At 38.0% G+C, this 23,071-nt stretch overlaps 1 protein-coding gene across 3 annotated transcripts in view; it reads right to left on the bottom strand.

Moving 5' to 3' along the window:
* The window catches only part of ylpm1 (YLP motif containing 1), a 105,466-nt gene that overhangs the window by 11,356 nt on the left and 71,039 nt on the right, over positions 1 to 23,071 (bottom strand). For 2 of the 3 annotated variants that reach the window (XM_080202307.1, XM_080202308.1), the window contains 7 exons: positions 22,342 to 22,404; positions 18,934 to 19,053; positions 16,031 to 16,207; positions 14,883 to 14,966; positions 12,411 to 12,494; positions 11,157 to 11,267; positions 7,805 to 7,856 (listed from right to left, as the gene is read on the bottom strand). In XM_080202307.1, coding sequence (XP_080058433.1) covers positions 7,805 to 7,856; positions 11,157 to 11,267; positions 12,411 to 12,494; positions 14,883 to 14,966; positions 16,031 to 16,207; positions 18,934 to 19,053; positions 22,342 to 22,404 — 691 coding nt within the window. The remainder of the gene's footprint in view (positions 1 to 7,804; positions 7,857 to 11,156; positions 11,268 to 12,410; positions 12,495 to 14,882; positions 14,967 to 16,030; positions 16,208 to 18,933; positions 19,054 to 22,341; positions 22,405 to 23,071) is intronic. The other variant, XM_080202309.1, reaches the window with a different exon arrangement.

Below are 23,071 nucleotides of genomic sequence, written 5' to 3'. Positions count from 1 at the left end.
TATAAAGATCCATTGACCTCAGATGGGAATTTCTGGTCTTGGGGGAGCACGAACAGAAAATCCCACTCTCAAGTTAAATTACGAAACTGTGTGCGATAACCGTTACAATCCCAGTAGGTATTGCTACTGGATGGGAGCTTCCAGAATGGAACCCTGGCTCAGAAGACTGCAATGTTTAACTTCAAAAAAAAACATGGAAGAAGAGTCTTTTTAACAACAAGGAAAGAAAACATTTATTAAACATGAACAGTCTGGTTATAATACAATATTCCTTCACTCCCCTTATCTTCACAAATGTACAGATTTAAAGCATAACACTCCTCACTGAAACCAAATGGCAGATGCCACTCAATTGACCTTTCATGGATTTCTCCTCAAATTCCCCCAGATGATTGTTACATGATTATTTCCAAACTCCACATTCAAAAAGACATGCTTTAAAATCTTCTTTCAACTGATGCTTTCCATCAGCTTGTTTTCACCTCGAATACACCTCCAGGATTTCCAACTGTCCTTTCAGGATTCCTTTCTCTTGAATGCTAACTTCAAACACTGATTGCTCCAGAATTATTTTAACTAACATTTCACAAACTGTACTAAGTTATCACAAACCTTAGAAAAACTTCAGATATCTTTCCAGCTTCTCGGCAGCCAATTCCTTCTCAATTCTGTCTTCACTTAATAGCATCCTGTTCTACTTCCAGTTTCCCCTCTCCCTTTCGTTTCAGGTTTCTGAGAAACGCCTCTTCATTTCTCTAACTCCCATAACAAATTGTCCTTTAGATGGCTTGCAAGGCATTCTTAAACATTATTCCGTTGTACTGCTATTCTTCTAGCAAAGCTGAGAGCTATGCACCCTCAGCTTCCTGTCACCAACTGCTATTCATTCAGTTAAACACAATCACAAAAGGCCTTCCGACCCTAGATGTGCCTCTGGTTGCTAAGCAACATCTCTTCAGCCTTGTTTCCATGTTGTAAACACTCACCACACCAGAAACACATTTTGAATTGATCAAAACCTCCACACACACACAAATATCTTCGTCTAACATGAATCTAGAGTTTTACTCTTCTTATGAAGAAACACCAAATTAAACCCACTTAAAGATAATCTTCAAGAACTATCACACAGGATAAATTGATGCTTGTAAATCCCAGGTGTGATCAAAATTTCATTTCTCATTAGTGAAATGACTTGTATAAGAATGTATATAATTTTATAAAAAAAGTACTGCAGTTTGCTGTCAAATGAATAAAGGAGCAATCTGAACAATGATATGGTTAAATTCTTTATTGCAAAGAAATTTTCCTGTGTAGAACCAAATTGGAAAAAAGGGGAAAAAAATAAAACTTCAATTTCTATAGTGCTTCATCACATTAGTCTGAAACAACTGAAAATATCTACATATAAAGCACGACTATCAAGTAAAATGATTATATACGCAATCCAAGAGCCTTATTATGCGAAACAAGATTACTCTGATTTGCTTATTATTGTCACATGTATTAGTATGCAGTGAAAAGTATTGTTTCTTACGCACTATACAAAGCATATTGTACATAGAGAAGGAAAGGAAAGAGTGCAGAATGTAGTGTCACAGTCATAGCTAGGATGTAAAGAAAAATCAACTTAATGCAAGGTAGGTCCAAAAGTCTGATGGCAGCAGGGAAGAAGCTGTTCTTAAGTCGGTTGGTACATGACCTCAGACATTTGTATCTTTATCATAACGGAAGGTGGTGGAAGAGAACATGTCCGGGATGCGTGGGGTCCTTGGTTATACTGGCTGTTTTTCCAAGACAGCTGGAAGTGTAGGCAGTGTCAATGGTTGGGAGCTTGGTTTGAGTGATGGACTCTTTGTAGTTTCTTGCGATCTTGGGCAGAGCAGGAACCACATCAAGCTATGATACAACCAGAAAGAGTGCTTTCTATGATGCATCTGTAAAAATTGGTGAGAGTCGTAGCAGACATGCCAAATTTCCTTAGCCTTTTGAGAAACTAAGGTATTGGTGGGCTTTCTTAAATATAGTGTCGGCATGGAGGAATCAGGACAGGTTGTTGGTGATCTGGATACCTAAAAACTTGAAGCCCTCAGCCATTTCTACTTTGTCCCCATTGTTGTAGATAGGGGCATGGCCTCTGATCCTTTGAAGTTTCTTGTGGATGTGAAAAGAGCAGGAGCCATACCAAGGTGTGGCTGGAAAGAATCTGTAGAAGTTGGAGAGAGTTGTAGTGGACATGCCAAATTTCTTAAGTCGATGACTATCTCCTTCATTTTGTTCACATTTAGGGAGGGATTTTTGTCCTCACACCAGTTCACCAGTTTCTCTATCTCTTTCCAGTACTCCATCTCATCTTTATTGACACCAAGTTTGCTGATGATACCACTATGGTAATATCAGCAAACTTGAAAATTTGGCCACAAAGTCAGGTGTATAAGGAATATAGTAAGGGACTGAGGACACAGCCTTGTGGTGCACTGGTGCTGAGGATGATTGTAGAGATGGTGTTGCTGCCTACCTTAATTGCGGTCAGTGGATTCGAAAATTCAGGATCCCGTCGCAGAGGGAGGCGCCGAGTGCCAGGCCGCCGAATATGGAGATGAGTTTCGTAGGAATAATGATGTTGAAAGCTAAGCTGTAGGCAATAAATAGGAGTCTGACATCAGTGTCTGTGTTATCTAGGTGTTCCAGGATTGAATGCAGGGCCAAGGAGATGGCATCTGCTATGGACCTGTTGCGGTGGTAGGCGAACTGTAGTGGATCTAGGCAATCTGGCAGGCCAGAATTGATTCGTACCATGACTAACCTTTCGAAGCATTTCGTAATGACAGATGTCAGCGCTGGACGATAGTCATTAAAGCTGTCTGGCTTTTCTTGGTACTGGGATGATCCTCAAGCAGGTAGGGACCTCAGACTGTTGTGAAGAGGTCTGTGAATACCCACCAGCTGGTCCATGCAGGATCTAAGCGCTTGTCCAGGTACCCCATCCAGTCCAGTCGCTTTCTGTGGATCAACCTTCGAGAAGGCTGCTTTAACGTCTGCAATGGTGACTTTGGATACATGGTCATCCGAGATATCAGGGGTGGCTTGCTCTCACTGACCCCTTACTCAAAATGGGCATTGCATGCATTAAGCTCATCAGGAAGCATAATCAACTCATTAGCAACAAGGAAAATAACCAACTAATCTTGTTCTCCTTTGGTGGTGCATATTTAGGTCTGAAGTAATGGAAAGCCTGGCATCTGGAAAGAGCCAAATGCACATTCTGAGTACCATTTTGATTGTCACTAGAATTCTACATGAGAGCAAGCTGGAGAAAATGTTCATCCAGTCCGAACCCACCATATGTACATTGCTGAGCTCAAGTATTGCCTTGGCTCCATCAAGTCACAAAACTCACCATCTTTAAGGATTTAGTGAAGTGGGCAAAGTTTCATTTTAGTATATAGCATATATCATACAAATGATGCACTTGGAAAGGAAGTTGTGGTCTCCAGTATGATGTTGCTTTAATATAGTGCCTTTAGTATGATAAGGCATCCCAACATGCTTCACAGGAGTATTATAAAGCAAAGTTTGAACACCTAGGAGATAACAGGGAAGGGGGTCAAAAGACTGATCCAAGTGACAGGTTTTAGCAGCATCCTAAAAGAGCAAAGTGAGATAAAGATGGAAAGGTTTGGGCAGAAATGCCCAGAGCATCAACAGCTGATGGCTCAGTCACCAATGGTGATAAAATTCCTACTTCTTTGAAAGGAAATCTGGAGGTAGCAATGTTCCCATCTATTTGCTGCCCTGTCTCTTTAGGTGGTAGAGATCACAGATTTGGAAGACGCTGCTGAAGAAGCTTTTGCAAGCTGCTACAGTGCACCTTGTACAAAGTAAACACTGCAACCATATTATGCCCATGACAGAGAGGGAATGAATGCGTAAGGTGGTAGGTAAGTGATCACACAGGCTGCTTTCTTCGAGAGAGTATCGAGTTTCAAGTGCTGCTGTTGTTGCTTTCATCCAAGCATCTACAGAGTATTCCATCATGCCTGGCTCGTGCCTCGCAGATACTGGAAAGAATTTGGCATATCAGACGCAAGTCATTCACCATAGAATTTGCACCCTCTGATCTGTTCTCATAGCCACAGTATTCATGTGGCGGATCTAATGAAACTTCAGGTCAGTAGTAATGCCGAAGGTGCCACTGAATGTCAAGGAAAGTGGTGAGATTCTCTCATCAGAGGTCACTGGCTGTTGACTTGTGTGGCTCAATTATTACTTGCCATTTATCAGCCTGCCTCTGGAATTTGTCCAGGTCTTCCTGAATGCAAGCACAGATTAATCAAAGAAATGTGAATAGTGGAGGAGTCTGTGTCATCAGTAAAAACTATCACTTTTGATGTAGATAGGATTTTTGTAGTGACATCCTGGGGCTGAGGAGATTAGCCTCCAACAACCGTACTTTGTAGCCAAATGATATATTTTGGAACGCTCTATGTTGAGTTAATAAAAATATAGAACTGATTTTGATGAACAATCTATTTTGATTCATCATTTTATTTTCAAGTCCACTCTTACAAAATGTTTTTAAAAACCAATGAAAACACTGACAAGACACTGCATTAAAAGCACATTAAAAAATTTCTAAAACAACGCAAGTTGAGCATTAAAGTCAGAAATCTGGTGAAGTGTCCATAAATTGCACATTAATTTTACTTACGAAATGATTTTGATACTGCAGAACCTTCTCAGGCATTTTTGGAAACTATTAAAGGTTTCAGCAGAAAATCCTAATCAAGCATTCAAGTTGTTCCTTTTGTTTAGCCTCAGATATACTGATAAATGAAGTGGCTTTTTTTTAAATAAAAATAACAACCAAATAGGTATTTGAGTGCTTAACCCTGTAGAAGTATAAGCAAACAGCATAAGAGATAATTAAGTAACAAGATATGCTTGTTCAAGAGTGGCAACTAAATCAAGCCTGGTAAAGAAATATGATAACAGGAAACTAAAAGCCAGCCTTCCGAACATAATGAGCAAAGAACTTTAATGATCAAAGTTAGATTCTTATCTTTCAAAGATGCACAGGTGAGAAATAGGTAAGAGCAAATAACATGATATGTAGCATCTTCCTCAGCAGTCAGAGAACAAATACCAAAGCTGTTCCTAATCAGGATTTTATGCAAAAGTGCAAACTCCTTTAGACAGCAAGATGGCAGGATGTCATAAAAGGAACATTACCCAGATTATTATTCTATATTGTCAGCCATTCAGGACTTTTGAATCCGGTGTTTAGTTTTCAACCAGATGACAGTAGCCATTTATCACAACTACTTACTTACCGTACTATACACCAACAACAATCCAGTCAAATACAGTTATGACAGATAACTTTAGCCCTGTTTAGATTCAAAATTATGGAGATCAAGGACATGACCATGCTATTCAAATGATGTTGGAAAATAATATCTCATTTCAGAACTTTTTAAAAAAAATTGCATACATGAGATTATTCACTTTGATTAATGTAACAGTTTATTCTATTGATTTCTACAAATTTGTACACATTTCTGCCATCGTTGCTGAGTTCACAAGTGTTTACTGAATTACATTGGATGTTAAACTGAAAGAAAAATGATGCTAATTAGGGGAAAGACCCACAAGATGAATCAGAATTATTTTTATATATATATATATAAAACCACTGAACTTAGAAAATGCAAAGACTCCTGTCATTGTGAATATCTCCACTGCATGTGACTGTAAACATCACAGTAACTTGTTGTAGTTGACTACTCAGCAAAGTGCAGCATAACAAACTGAATAGAAAACAATACAGGAAAACCTTCTTTTACAAAAACGTTTCACCCAATCAGCTATGCAGTAGTTATAAATTATTATTCTACCTTAAGGCACTGGACTAACATCATAAAAACACAATCGCTTAGGAATAAATGGTAAATTTACATATGCATTGCAATTCCTATGGCTAAACCTACCCTCCTTCCACAAGAAAATAAGATCAGGAGTTGCCCAAGTTTCACACATAGGTGTGGAAAATGGCACCTTGAGGGCATTAACAAAATTTTAATCAACACTGTCATTCATTTTGTAATATCACAATATGTCCCAATATTTTGATACAGGATTTATCCATCAACGAGACAACTGCACTTGTACCTGCAAAGCTCTGGTTGATAACACACAAACAAAACTGATATGTCTGGCTTTATGGGCTAAATGGTTATGATTTGGGGACAATGTGGTTCCAAAGCCACAGGTTGAAGACCCCTGGGTTTGGTAGCTGGACTACAGGGGGGCATCATTCAACGACCAGTGAACAAATGGTGCACTGCACTGGTGGGGAGGATCAATAAAGCAATGGGACAATATATTTCATTGAAAGTTGTCATTGTTTACCATAAGAGTTTATTCACACCTATTGTATACATGCAACAGAAGAACGCAACATAATGAGCAGGCTATTTTCTAGACAACAAACATTGCAGTAATAACTGGAGGACATACTGCCAAAAGGATTGCTGTCATTTGCAAAGCAAAAAAGGACCAATTTGTCACATCGTTCTTAAACAACTCAAGTTTCAAATTACTGGGCAAAACCTTAGCCACCTCCCGCCAATGCACATTGTCAATAAACAGCTCCAATTATTATACCAAGTGCAGCCTCCCATTATCATACTAAGTGTACGTGTTCTCAAATATTCGCAGGAAAGTGGAAGATTAATTAATTTAGCATTGACCAAATTTAGTAACACATTATAACTCCAACAAACGCAAGCTGATCGGCACGACCCTGGCTAACAAAATACCTTTTCGTAGTAAATTGCTAGCTGAACTTGCATCACTGCACCAATATACAAAGTGACAAATCCGTTATCAATGTATATCTAAGATAGTGAAGCAAAAGAAGTACACAAATCTGATTGTCAGCCAAATGGCACCCTTCCAATCTTAACCAAATTAGGTAAATTTGAATATCATAGGAAGTTTTAAACTGTCAACACAGCGGCATTGTTAACTTCGTTTCTGTCAGAGTTTCTAATCTAAAGAAAAAAAGAATCTACGGCACATTTATCATCAATATGAAACTACAATACTGTAAAAACCATCAAAAATAACAGATACTATACCATTACTACAACATGATGTTTAACACTAAACACGCTAAGCGATACATGGGCATGGTTAGTGTTGATGTATTGTCGTGCAAAAAGAATGCACTAAATGCACAATATATGTTTTGTGAAAATTCAAGTAGAAATTTGAGATTACGCACTTTTCATAGATGAACCAGAAAGAAGTACAATCCGACAAATGGATTATTCTTGTTTACAGCAAATCTCATCATGGACAGAAGTAGCATCGTTACATGCCTCACTGCAGACTGATGCAGTATCAGTTTGCAAGTTTTGCTATGCATCGCATATGTACACATTTTTCTGTGGTTTATAATGCTACAGTAAATTTTTGGTAGCTTTCTCACATGAATCACAGCAAAACAATTAAATACTGTAGCGTCAAATTCAATTTCTTTTACCTAGGCATCAATAGATTACTTACTATCTAAATCTGTATCCATCGATACAAGAATTTCGTAAAAATACTGCAAAGCATCTCCTGGTGCACTGAAAGGCAGCGACTGCTATAGCTTTAGTTAAGTGTTTGTTCTCATCGAAATGATTACTAATTTCCTTGGTCAACTGAAAATCCAATGCCCACAAAACTTTCGTGGTTTGCTTTTAAAACCATGACCTTTCAGTCAAACAAAAAAAAACAAACAATCTGTACCTACCTAAGCTCTCTTCCGATGTGTCCATTTCCCATTTGCTTTTTGTCACGAAACCCTAAATCATACACACACAAGAGAAGCTCATCTGGTTAGAGTGAAATGCTTAACAGTTTATAGCATCGAAGAAAACCATTCTTTCTTCATCAGCAAAATGAATAGAATACAAGCTAAGAGAAAAACACAATCAAGGCACCACAGCACAGAAGTAATAATGGTGATTCAGTCGAAAAGTCTATCATTTTCTTTCAATCACACCCACCCCGCAAAGTTACGCATTATCTGTACATGGCAGATGTTGAGCAATAAGAAGGTGTCAACTCTTCTTACAAACTACTTTTCCAATTTAAAATTTATCTCAAAGTCTATTCATACAATTCAACAGTTTGAAAATAGATATATGCACCATATATGCCACATCAGAAAAACAAAACACTGTAAAACAAATGCGTTGGAAATTAATCTACTTGCACTGCATAATCCCAAACGTTAGAGATGCTTAAAAGTCAGTGGTAAGGTATCAGTAAAGAGCTTATTTTTATGTAACTAAAGGATTTTAAATTGGATCAGAGGAAAGAACATTTTCTCACCAAAAAATAGATGCTACTTGGAAAATAAAAGAATGGCTTTATGCGGCTATACAATGGAACTTGTATTGATATGTATTATTAACGACATTGATGAAATCAGATTATGAAATTGCATTGTAATGCTTGTCATGCTGAATGGAAAGATTCCCTATGGCTTGCAGAATTCCAAGGCTTCAGATAAGTAACTAGTAAACATACACTTAAATGGCCATAATGCATTCAATATTGCCAATATTTCATAATTTAAAGAATTATAGATACTACATGTCTACTGTAAATCTTCCAAGGCTGTATGTAACAATCAAGATTAAACTTAATTTTACTGAAACGGAGAAACATTCATATCGATATCTTTCAAAGTAAGCTGACAGTCAGGTATCAGGTATCCGTGTCAGTAAGAAATATAGGGATACGTTAGCCATTAAGCATCAACTATCTGTAGAAGCATAATCAACCCAACAAAACTACATTGTGCATCTACAAAAAAAAATAGAAGTTGCAATATGGAAACAGGTCATTTAGCTCAATTACACTATTATTTTCTCTCTTTTCAATCAGATAGATCTAATCGCATTTATTCTTTACGTGAGCATATGCTCTCCACCCCTTTTTCTTCCAACTTCCTAGCCACCTAATCTTGAATGTTAGAACTGTTTCTGCTTCAATCACCAACTCCAGAAGTGAGTTTTATAGCTAACATTTTTTATGAAATATTATGGAGATTAGCAGTTGTTTTTTCTGAAAAATAAAACCTTGGCTCACCACCAGCATTCATGCTCAAGTCAGAAGGTTGCGAATTCAAGACTTGCAGCTGAGACTTTAGCACATCATTTATCCTAGAATCCCTACAGTGCAGAAGGAGATCATTCAGCCCATCGAACATGCACTGACAACAACCCACCCGGGCCCCATCTCCGTAACCACATGTATTTACTCTGCTAATCCCCCTGACACACAGGGCCAATTTAGTATGGCCAATCAACCTAACTCTCACATCTTTGGAGCGTGGGAGGAAACCCATGTAGACACGGGAAGAACATGCAAACTCCACACATGTCACTTGAACCCAGGTCCTTAGCACTATGAGGCAGCAGTGCTATCCACTGTGTCGCCGATTTAGATTGGTAGTGTGGGAGTGTGTATTGTTAGAGGTAATGTTTTTCAATCAAGGTATTGAACTGAGATCCAAATTCCCCTCTCATGAAGATGTAAAAGATCTCAAAACGACATTGGAAAGTGAACAGACAAGTTCTTCTGGTGGCCTGGTCAACATCTATCCCTCAACCAAAACCTAAAACAGACAATTCAGTGATTTAGTTTCTTCTAATCTGTGGGATTTTGCTCTGTGCAAATTGACTGCCACATTTCCTGCAACAGTGACCTGATGAATTTACACACTTTGGGACCTACTGAGGTCATGGAAGATTTTTCTTCTTTCAAGTATTTTCAGTGGCAAAGAACTTGATGTTTTATATTTTGCATGAGTTTACCAACAACATTCGACATATGAACTGTAAATCACTGACACTAGTCAAAGACAGGTCCTACTGGGGCTACTGTCCACTGACTATTATTTTACAATCATACAGAAAACCTTTGGTTATATAGTTGGACATTTTGAATTTGGGTAACTGCATAAATACATCATTAAAGCAGATTGCTGACAACATTGGTCTAGTTTTGTGATGGTAATGATAATGAATCTGCCATTGCCATTATTACTTGACAGCAATCTTTGTAAAATAACGTGGAAATCCAGAATCCTCCACATGTGCTGTCGAGGCTCCAAGAGATGGCAATCACCATCGCAATCATGATTTGATGAAAATTTCTGTTTTAGTGGTTAGTTTCATCGTAATACCCCTTGAAAAAATTACACCTCAATGCACTTTTACTAACTTCATAATCACTATTAAACACACTCACTGGTCCTGACAAGCTAAATTTATATTTATGGAATATCAAATTTCTCCCTAATGATAAAAAACTCTACATTTTTTTTAGAAACATTTTAATCTTAATTTTAGTATAAACCATAATGCAGTAAGCCATTTACTTTTCTATCTGAAAATTTAAATTAAAAGTGAAGGGGTTTGGTGGCTTTAGCTTCCTTGCTTGCTACGTGTAAAGACTCAAATATGAGTTACTAACTTGGTGACATCATTGCTGCTGCACACAAGATACCCAAGCCCTTAACTTGGCGCCAGATTTACACTGCAAACAGGAAATGGGAAAATTCTGTCAAATCACTAGATATTTGTGGGAAGCTATCTTCAAGCGAGCACCCACTTTCGTAACAAAATTCAGGCCATTGTGTTCAATCTATAAACAACTATGATATCGCACAATGCAGTTATGATCCTGGGTCAATTAATTTAATGAGAACTATTTTGCTTGGTTGTAATGCCTCTTCATATATTGATAATGCATGTTTAATTATGACATGATTACAATTTTTGCATAGTTGCAACAGACAGTTTTATTCAACACTGATTAGATAGCTTAAAAATCAGAATTGCATGCATGCCTAATAAGTGTGTTCTCTCATCGAACCTACAACATGAACTGCAGTATCTGGTCAACAGGTCAAGGATCTGACAACTAAGATTCCATAGCTGATAACGAGGGAAGGCCCCTATAATTTACACTGCACCAATATCTATACTAGAGAGTTGAATTTCTTACTGACAGGTACACCAGTATAAAATACTAGGAAGAAGTTTCATTGAAGAGGTTAAAGAATTTAGTTTTGAGACGGCATCTCCTACCGTCTCACATTCCTCTTCATCAGCAGTGTCTTTCTTAGATTCATCTTGCTGCTGCTCTTCTTGTTGCTGTGGCTGCTGCTCAGTACTAGGATCAAAATCCTCCATTTCAACCTACAGAATAAGTTTCAAAAAGGAATTCTACAATTAATTTACTACCTTTTAATGTTTCATTGCACATCAGGAGGGAGGGATGCAAGTGATAGATGTTGACAATCTTAGAAGACTCATAAGAGGTGCAGAAATACATTATGGATGGTTGCCAACTAATTTTAATCTGTTTCCACAAAGCACTTGTTTTCAATATTATAGCTGCCAGCCAGCACATGATCACAAACTTACATTGGAAACATTAAAAACTTGCACCATACTCCTTAATACTTAATATCTTTCAAAGGAGAATATACACTATTCAAAAGCCAAATACCACAAATGCTGGAGAAATGAAATAAAAATGGAAATTGTTCTAAATACTCAGCAGGTCAAGCAGCATCTATGAAGAGGGTAACGAAGTTAACATGAAAGCTTTGAAATGCTAACTTTGTTTGTCTCTCATAGATGCAGCCTGGCCTAAACATTCCCAGGATTTTGTGTTTTTAATGTAGTCTTCAGTTTTCTATGAGAGAGAATAAAAATCCAAATTCAATGGTATTACAGCAGGACTGAATCATAGGCTACATCTAAAAGGCCATTAACTTGTTGAATCTATAGACTTGTGCTAAAGAAAAGGAAACAATTCACAGCTAACTGACAGAGATTACGTCAACAAATGAAAAGACTTGTTTTCATATAGGTCCAAAGGGTGCAGCTCCAATGATTAAAAGTGCCACAGAAGTTTGAAGGTAACTTCAACGATCAGCACAAACTTCGGTAAAATTACTCTCTCCCTATCTTTCTATATCCACAATTCATCATCATCATAGATCCCTACAGTGCAGAAAGAGGCCCTCTGACCCATCAAGTCTGCACCGACCACAATCCCACCAAGGCCGTACCCCCATATCTCTACATATTATTACCCGCTAATTGCTCTAATCTAAGCATCTTAGGACACTAAGGGCAATTTTAGCATGGCCAATCAACCTAACCCGCACATCTTTGGATGTGGGAGGAAACTGGAGCACCTGGAGGAAACCCACAGATATGAGGCAGTTATCCAGCTGGCAGTGTAATGGTGTAACTGCAAACCTGTATATGATTACTACAATCCTGAAATAATAGAAAATGGCAAGCTTGAATGTATTGCACGCCACTTACTTCTTCAATAGCAGCATCCTGGAGTAGCGACCTGATATCTAAACGTAACATGTGACGGGGAGTTGAATCCCAATGTTCAGCCATCTATAAAACATCAAACAACACGACAATTAAATCTCAGTGCTTGGTTACTTATAGACCAGCTCTTTAATTAATATCCAAGTTGATGAGGACAGCTGCTTAAAATTGTTTGTTGCCAGCTGAGCATTTGAACAACGTTTGGGGCTAGGTTTTCCTTTCCAAACTTGCTTAGAATCTTGACAGGTCTTTAATGTCAATGATAAAGTAAGAGATTCTCACCTTCCTGCATAACACTATCAACTTACTGAATTAAAAAAATGAAAGTGAAATTTTCACATTTGATATAACTTTATGTACAGTCTCTTGAAAATGAGCTTCGAACAAGATCCAATATTTCAGGCCAGATCAATGATGACACACAATGAGTTCCACGTTCTCATTAGTGCTTGTGTAAAGAAATTCTTTTCCAATTATTTTTCTATTTCTAAGTAGCTTTCATGACTTGTATATCTTTATTTAAAGGTTACCACAGTGGGGGCAATTTTTGAACATTCAATCCATTAAACCAGCTCAGAATTTTGAAGATCCTATGCAGGTACCCTCTTAGTCTTCTCTTTTCCAGATAAAAGAGCCAGAGACAGTTCTTTCCAAATAGTTGAATCCTATCAATTCTGGCAACATCCTTATAAATCTTTTCTGCACTTTTTCTAGCACTTCCACCTGCTTTATGTAATATAGAATCCAGAACTACAGAACACAAGCGAGTTTTAACCAAGGTGCTACAGTTTTTTAAGCTCTTTATCCCATTTAGTTTCTTACTTTCCAAAGATCTTCCTCATTAATCCACCAACCAACAGGTGCCCTGGCATGTTTTACTATATTGTATTATTTATTTACCCAATCAGCAAGTATGGTTTATGCCTGCCTGCACTGTGGTGTAGTCCACCACACCATACACTACACTTACCCAGCATGTAGGCACAAAGATAATGTCATTAGTAAATTTCAACACCATACTAACTCAGTATTATTTATGCACGTGTACAGTAGCAGTACCAGCAAGACACCAATTCCAACTTTCTGCCAGACAGAGAAGCTTCCCAAAACTTAACTTTTGTTTTCTGTTTTGTACCCATCTTTCAATTTATTTTGCTGCCTGGGTCCAAATTCCACATGCCTTGGTTTTGAGTTTATGTGGTACTTTACTGAAGGTCTTCAGGAAAACAATGTTTACTGCTCCCACTGCATTGTCACTTTTTCTTGCTTACTTCTTCAAAGAATTTAATAAGGTTCATTAAACATGATATTCCTTTCAAAAAAATCAATTCTTTTATATATGTACATATTACTTTGGATGGGCAGGAATATTGCTAAAAAGCAAAGCTCAAAAAAAAATCAGTGTCAAAATACCTCTTGTTCCATTTACATAAATGATGCAGTCTCAAAAACTCAATGCAGGTGGTCAAATTTGCTACCAGCAAACTGGGAAGGATAGTGGAATCGTAGGAAAATTTTAAAAATTACAGTTGGCTGGACAGGGTATTTTATGCAGGCAGATAAAAGTCAGATGAAATTCAAATGAAGAACAAAAGCAATTCACTGCACACAAAATGAAAAAGAAAGCAAAATAAAAATATTGAGGGAATGCTTCACTATAGAGGTGCTGCCTTTCTAATGAGATGTCAAACTGAGGACCCACTTGCCCTCTCAGGTGGATGTAAAAGATTCCACGGTACCGATTCAAAGGGCAGGGGAGTTATTCCGGCCAATATTCATCCCTCAATGAAACACAGAAACACATTATCTGGAAATCACATTGCTGCTTGCGGGAGCTTGATGTGTGCAAATTGGCCAGTGAGTTTCCTACATTCCAACAGTCATTACATTCACTGGCTGTAAAGAGCATCGTGATATCTGTTCTTGATTCTTTCTGATCTTGTAAAATCAGTTAAATTTGATCAAAAAACTGTACTAATTTCAACCATTGTAGTTTATTTTAAAATGAATGTTATTTCTGCTACAGCCTACAGCAAATGTAAAATCAAAATGACTGTTTTTAATGTCACAACATACTCACTAGAATAACATAATGGCCACTGATAGGCCCCCACACTCTGATTTGTGTACAGAGGTTGGGTATGATTGGATGCAAGTTTGTTTCCACCCAAGCTTCTGTTTCAAGCTGTATTAAAATTAGAATAAACCAACAGTAGATAAGAGTTTCCCCACAGGAAGGGAACAAAAAATCTCAAATGACATCCTCAGATTTCTCTCCTAGCAGATAGCCGTAGAGGCAAGGGAGCAAACTGGATAGAAGTGCTTGCACAAAGATGAATTTTTCAGAACAAAACTTGGAAAACCCAAAATCAATCTCTTTCTTCAGCTCTGTGTTAAATTGTGAACAAAGATTATTTTCAAAGGCTTAAAGAAATAGAAACCCTGATTATTCACCTTGTTGATTTCTTTCAGTTTGCGTCCATGAATGTTCCTCTTGGCACAGGTCTGATTATCTGCACTCATTTCTGCGATGTAAACCTGTAAAGAGGGAAAGAAATTAAAAATCCTGTTAGTGCATCCAACTTTCCAACACAACTGAAGATAGGGAAAGCTGCCAGAACAGCAAAATACTATGCTTCCTGGAAAATGCTCAACTCAGTCGTCAGTTTAATTCTTAGAAAACATTTAAGCATCTTAATCTGCACCATTAATTAAACTGATTTTTATGACTTTTCTTCCCACAATTCTCCTCCTTCCATCAATGTAGCTGCAATTATTTGGAATCTAAATGAAATACTTTAAAATCTGGTTTAAGTTTTATTTATTATCACAAGTAGGCTTACATTAAAAGTGCAATGAAGCTACAGTGAAAATCCTCTAATCCGGTATCTGTTCGGGTACACTGGGAGAGAATTTAGCAAGGCCAATGCACCTCATCAGCATGTCTTTTGGACTGTGGGAGGAAACCAGAGCATCCTCAAGAAACCCACACAGGCATGGGGAGAACATGCAGATTCCACACAAACAGTAACCCAAGCTGGGAATTGAACCCAGGTCCATGGTACTGTGAGGCAGCAGTGCTAACCATTGTGCCATCCTGATTATTCCTTTTCTTTTCAAATAATTGGATCGATAATAATAATTGGCAATGCGCTGCACTTAATGAGTATCAGCTATAAACCAAAAATTCCAGGATTCCATCAGCACATAAAACCTTTGTCCTTACATGCATAAGACACCGAATGTTATATCAAATCAGAGACTGGAGTCATTCCCATGGATGTGATAGCAAATTCAAGCTGGCATAAATGTTTATAAATTATGAATAAAGAAAAGCAGCTTCAGCAACTTGTGTGAACAATTTTGCAGCTTGGCAGCTTTATATGCAGCCACCTTAGCTCCATGTTTGGAACTGTGATACTAAATCCTTCCACTTCTACATCCTCCTTTAAAATTTTCCTTAATTCACCACATTGAACATGACTTTTGCCATCTTCTCCTTTAGTTCGACATCCATCATTTTCCTGATGGCAATCTGTAAAGTACCTTGGGATGTTTATCCACATTAAGGGTTCTTTATACATCTTAAGTTGTTAACTTACCTCAAAGCCTTTGGTTTTAGCTGCACTCCACAACTGCTCAAAATGTTTGACTCTGTTGTTGATGGCATCAACAATGATGAAGGGGAAAAAGCCATCATCTAGTGTTTTCCGGAATGTTTTGAACATGCTGCTTCTGTAGGTATCCTCCATTTCTGGCTCATATTCATACTCCAAGACCTAGTGGAAAATAGAGAAAGAAAACAGACATTTGATTAAGCATTGAAGAACAGATCAGTCTTTTTCTTTCCAAATAATTGGATCGATAATGATAATTGCATTGCACCTAATGAGCATCAACTATAAATCTAAAACTCCAGATTCCATCGGCATGAGAAATGGGACAAAATCTGTGTCCACCCATGCATAAGGCACTGCATATCTTTTCAAATCATAGAGACTGGTATCATTGCCATGGATGCAGTGGGACAGTTCAGCAATGTGCACCCTAAGGTGTATTTGTAAGTCAAGCAGCTCAGGGACACATTACCATAAAGTGTTTGAGAGCCCAATTTTGGAGCAAAGAAATAGTATTAACAATATTGAGTTCCAAAGAGATGCATTTGTAGGCATAGCTAAGGTGATCAACTGATTCTGTGCAGGATCCATTAAAGCTTGGAAATCTTTGGCAGAACTGATACTAATTCTTATCTGGTGAGAGTTCAACTGCAGGCTTCAGAGGGCCTTCCCACGATAAATCAAGAATTTCTCCAGATTCTTGAGATAGTGTCGTGATGCGAAAACTGCTGCTGATTTTTATTAGAATTTCGGGAAAGGAATTCAATTACAAAACAGTCAAGTATTTCCTGCAACATCGTGATCAACGAAGTGCACTGCAAATTTAGTGGAATAATCTCACCATTAATAAGTTCCTCCATATTTTGCTGCATTTCTGATCAGTGTGTCACCCCAGGGATGGAGGCCACCAGGAATTGGAAACACAACAACCATTCTACCCATTTTGCTTCCCCGCCACTCCCACAATCTCAAGAAGTTTGATTTGTATATAAAGAGGATGAAAAGTCTTGAAAACTGATTTTTATGCAAAGCTAAAATACGACACTCAGCAATTGCCAACAGGTTGATTCTGTTTCAATGGAATCATTTGGCCGGCTGTAGTTACTATAACTGAGCTGAATTTGTCTTCTAGTTTCAGGCCAGCTGACATTGAATTATGCAGACAATTAAAATAAAGAATCCACTGGCTATAAATTATATTGCTGCCAGACCACTGCACCATTATATTTAGGTTTAAGTGGCAGCTGCATGAAAGTTGATGAGACTCAAGTAGAAATGTCATTGTTTATAATGGAAGTGGAGGTATAAAAACCAGATTCCAAATGTTATTGACAAGGGGATCTGCAAAGTTGCACAATAGGCCAAGATGACAACTTCATAAGCAATTGTGTAAAACACTTATCCCATCTTTTCATTTCTCTATTGCATTATTCAAGGTCTCTGTTGACACAGATTAGGGCAGCACGATGGCAGAGTAGTTAGCACTGCTGCCTCACAGCATCAGGGGCCCAGATTTGATACTGGACTCAGGTGACTGTCTGTGTGGAGTTTGCACATCTGCCGTGTGTGTGCGCGTGTGCGTGTTTTTCCTCCGGGTGCTCCAGTTTCCTCCCACAGTCCAAAAATATGCAGGTTAGGTGGACTGGTCCTGCTAAATTGACCCTTAGTGTCCAAAGATGTGTAGGTTATGTGGATCAACTATGGTAAATATGCGGGGGTATAGGGATAGGCCTGGGTAAGATGCTCTTTTGGAGTCGGTGCACACTCAATGGCCAAATGGCCTCTTTCTGCATTTTAGGGATTCTATGATTCTATGAGATAAATTGCGCAGGTTTATAATGAGGCAAGACCCAGAAAAGGCCAGACCTGTATCTTCAATAATATTAACTGGAGTTGGCAAGATTCATAGTAGGTAAAATTGTGCAAATTATAATTAACTAAGCCTTTGGATGTGGAATTCCATGAGTGATATTGAGAGATTATCAGTTTTGAAAAATCATTTGTGGTGTAGAGGTTCTTTTATGATACAGAGATCACAGAATACACATCTGACTGAGCAATTACAGAAAAATTCTTCAGCTACTTTGCTGCAGTTTTTGATACTTAAATGAAAATTTAAAAGCCACTCTTTAAATATAAAGTCTTTGAAAAAAAATTAAATTATTCAATCCAATCCAATCGTAAATGTACAATGGATCCACATTCACAGGAAAACTTGTTTCACTGTGGAACTTTAGTAGCCACCTAATTTTAGACCATAAATTGAAAGAGCAGAAGTAGGCCATTCAGCCCATTGCATCCACTCCACCATTCAATGAGATCATGGCTGATCTGATATAATCCTCAACTCCACTTTCCCGCCTTATCTTCATAGTTCTTAAAAATCTATCTCAGCCTTGAACATATTAACTACTCAGATTCCATACCTCTCTGCAATAAAGAATTTCACAGATTCAATACTCTTTGACAAAAGAAAATCCTCCTTATTTCTGTCTTAATTGGGCAATTCCTTATTCTGAGATTATGCCCACTGTTCCTGAACTCCTCCACAACAGGAAACATCCTCTCAACATCTACCTTGTCAAGACCCACGAGAATCCTATATGTCTCAATAAAGTCACCTCTCATTCTTATAAACTCCAATGAATATAGGCCCAACCTATTCAACCTCTCCTCATAAGAAAATCCATCCATAGCGGTGACCAATCAGGTCAATCTTCATTGGACAGCGTCTAATGCCAGTATATTTTTTCTCCATTTGCTTAAGGAGATTTGAACCTCAAGCCCCACATAGCAAAGACATAACCTGGTGCATAATCAAACTCAGGAAGGTAATTACTTTCTGATTCAAACTAGAAGTTGCTACAACCATTTTTCTCAGCACTTACCTTTTTTTTGATTCGCTTGCCACTGTCTGGGTCCTTCACCACCTTTTCTACCTCAGTCATGAAATAATCATCCAAGCTGAGGACCCGTGGTGCAGCTCCTCCATACTCTACCTCCTTGTCCTAAATATACGCATAGAGACACAAGTACTTTACTTAACAACAAAGAGACTCTATAGAAAAGTTCAAATTTATTACCTAACTTTGACTAAGACACGATTTAATATCTGCTGTTGGATGACAAAACGTTATTCCCAAACAGAAACTTTTATTTCAAAGTTTGGGGTTATGCAGATCGATCTGTATCTGAATGTTGAAAACAAAGCAATCCCACAACCAACACATCAAATCTAAGCTCTGCATTTCTGCCTTCCAGACATGAATGGTGGTGGGCAATGAAACAACTAACCGAAGGAGGAGGCTTCACAAATATAACCATCCTCAATGATGAGAGAGAGTCCTGTATTTCAGTGTAAAACACGGAAACACAGAAAATAGGAGTAATGCATTCAGCTCCTCAAGTCTACTCTGCCATTCAACCAAATCATGGCTTATCTTTTAGCACATCTCCATACTCCTGCCCTCCCCATACTGTTTAAGGCTTCAGTGCTTAGAAATCTATTTCCTTCTTAAATATATTCAGTAACTTAGCCTCCTCAGCCTTCTTTTTCATTTTTTCATCTCAATCCTAAATGGTCTACCCTGTATTCTGAGACTGTGACTCCTTGTTCCAGATCTGAACTCCACCGCCCCCCCACCAAGGGAAACAGACTGAATCTTTCTTTATATGACAATCCTGCCATCCCAGGAAACATCCTGGTAAACCTTTGCTGCACTTCCTCAGTGGCAAGTATATCCTTTCTCAGGTAAGGAAACCAAAGCGGCACACAAAACTACACGTGGTCCTGTACTCAAAATTCCCCTGCAATGAAGGCCAACATACCATCTGCCTTCCAACCCATTTGCTCCACCTGCATGCTTGCTTTCAGTACTGCAGTAGAAAGAAACCCAAGTCCCTTGGTACATCAATATTATCCAATCTATCATTGTTTAAATAATGCTCTACCATTCTGCTTTTCCTACCAAAGTGGATAATTCAACATTTATCCACATTAACTGCATCTACCATGTACTTGCCCACTCACTCAACTTGTCTGAAATCACCTTGAACATGTTCCTCATTATTCACATTCCCACCTAGTTTTGTGCCATCAGCAAGCTTGGAGATGTTACATTTGGTTCTCTCATTCATAAATATTGTGACTAGCCAGAGATCAAGCACTGATCTCTGCAGTACCCCACCAGCATCCCACTGTAAAAACAATCAATTTATTCCTACTGTTTTCTATCTTCTAACAATTCTCAAATCTGTGCCAATATATCAGACACAATCCCATATGCCTTAATCTTGCACAGTAACCTCATAAGTTTTCTGAAAACACAAATACACCACATTCTCTGGTTCCCCCTTACCTAGTCTATTAGTTACGCACTCAAAGCTCTCTAGCAAATCCCCATTGATATTTTGAAGTGTCCTGCTATCACATCCTTTTTAACAGACTTCAGCATTTTTCCTACTCCTAATGTTAGGTTAATCGGTCTATATCTCCCCATTTTCTCCTTCCCTCCCTTTTTAAATAGTGGGGTTACTTTTGCCACCTTCAAAGCTGTTCCAGAATCCATAGGATTTCAAGGATGACAACTAACACATTCACTAATTTCATGGCCACCTTTTTTGGTAACCTGGGATATAGATTATCAAATGCTGGGAATTTCTCAGCTTATAGCCCCATTAATTTCTCCAGCATTGTTTTTTTGACTAATATTAATTTCCTCCAATTCTTCTTTCTCACTAGACCTTTGGTTCCCCAGCATTTTTGGGAAGTTATTTGTGTTTTCTTCTGTGAAAACAGAACTAAAGTAGTTGTTTTATTGCCCTATTTCCTGACAAAGCTGAAGCATTTGCAAACATCTTTAGCCAGAAATAGCAAGCGGATGATCCAATTTTGCCTTCACCTGAGCTTTTCCAGTATTACAAATGCTAGTCTTCAGCCAATTAAATTCCCTCCATTAAATATCACGAAATGGTTGAAGGCAATGGGTATAAACAAGGCTATGAGCCCTGACAACATCCTGGCTGTCATACTTAAGACTTGTGCTCTAAAACTAGCCATACCCTTAGCTAAGCTTTCCATTAGAGCTACAAGTCTGGCACATATGCAACACTGCCCAAGTGGGTTCTGCCCACAAGAAGCAAGATAAATCTAATCCAACCAATTACCACACCCTCTGATTTCTCTCAATCATCAACAAGGTAATGGAAGTAGTAATTGCCAAGCTATCAAGTGTAATTTATGCAATAATAATCTGCTCGCTGATGCCAAGTTTAGGTTCTGCAAGACTACTCACTTCTGACCTAATTAAAACCTTGGTTTAAATACACACAAAAGAACTGAAGATGCGAGATGAGAATAAATGTCTTTGACATCAGGGCAGCATTTGACCAAGTACAGCACCAAGGGGCCTAATAGCACTTTTCGTGTACCTGTATCAGGGACTGCAGGGATTCATGGTTCACCTTCAGTCAGGGACGAACAATACATGCTGGCCTTGCCAGCGACAGGCACACTCACCCATGAAATTAAAAACAATCTCTAATAATGTATTACTTGGTGATAACCAGGGTCAAGATTTTGTTCAATACATTCAACCACTATTGACTAAATTCTAAAGATTTCATGATATTTTTAAAAACCTAATTAAGTCTATAATAAGAATATTAATGCAAAGTTGTTCCAACAACTGTGCAATTAAATAACATGTATCTACAAGCTTCCACTGCAAACATGCCATGAAAAAGCAAAGCATTAGGGAAAAACTTCGTGCCAGTTTTTTTCTCACCCCCATCATTCAGGAACTGACTTATTGCTGGAGTATAGTTAGTCCTCTAGTATATCTCAATATGAACCCACAGATTTATGCATGCCGAGATAATTACCCCATGTATGTAGTGTCTTTAGGCTCAGTCAAAGAGAACACATGCAGGTACACAACCTCCAAGCTGCTGGATAATAAATAGTAGCAGATAATGTTTGAGGACATTTCCTCTCAAACCAGAAATGCTGAGTTAAATTGTACACTTCCAGATGATGTCAATTGACTCACGCTCCTTGGTCTTTATGGCACAGGGCTATTTATTCTTCTAAGTAACAGAATCATGAAGGAATCTCTCAAATGTTTTTATAATGGACAGAATTCCAACCTTTGTTCTGACGAAATGTCCGTGACTGTTTCTCTCTCCACAAGTGCTGCCAGACCTGAGTATTTACAGCGCTCTATTTTTATTCCACTCTTCGTATAATTTTCCCTAATAATTTGCAATCTTTAAAATGGCCAAAAGATGATACTCACACGAATTAGTTTAGCAACATGTGTCTTCCCACTGCCAGGGAGCCCTCGCATAATAACTACAATCTGTAAGATATTATGGACAACAAGGAAAGTAATGTTATGAGTTGAGGCAAAATTTAAATAATCAGATCCATATTCTTCAAATATTTTAATCAAATACAAGCAAATTTGCATTGAAAATAAATTGGTTCTTAGCACATATTACTAATGTACTCAGGTACATTCTACTTGTCCTAATCTATTGCAGCAAATGATAAGATTTAGCCATGAAATGCGTGATAAATAATTCCTTTAAAAACTCACAAAGAATCAAATGCTATTGCTTTGCACAGAAGTAGAAAGAAACTGGACATGAAGCATTATACGACTGAAGATCTGTATAAGCAGTTTTTGCTTAGTGATGGGTAACTGCATTTAAAGCAACCAAATGTTAGAATGAACCAAATTCATCCCTGATAGGAGTCAAATTAAAATTTACTGAATTGCAACTAAAAGGTTGGGCCAGACTCTGATGTGAAACAAACGGTGGAGGCAACAGTTCTCACCACTATATACACAATTGGATAAAATCTTCTGGTGACAGCACATGCATAACCAAAGATGAAAACCATAAGAAGCCATTCAAAATGAATTACTCCACCTTGGCCTGTGTGAAAATGGCCCTATCTGGTACCAATTAAAACATATTGAATGGCAAAAAGTTCTTGTAGTGCCATCATCGGCACAGACC

Source organism: Carcharhinus amblyrhynchos, chromosome 14, assembly GCF_965287045.1.
Source record: "Carcharhinus amblyrhynchos chromosome 14, sCarAmb.v2.hapA, whole genome shotgun sequence".
In the NCBI taxonomy this organism is placed as follows: domain Eukaryota; kingdom Metazoa; phylum Chordata; class Chondrichthyes; order Carcharhiniformes; family Carcharhinidae; genus Carcharhinus; species Carcharhinus amblyrhynchos.
Note: the sequence above shows the minus strand (reverse complement) of the source record. Positions and strands in the feature narration are given on the sequence as shown.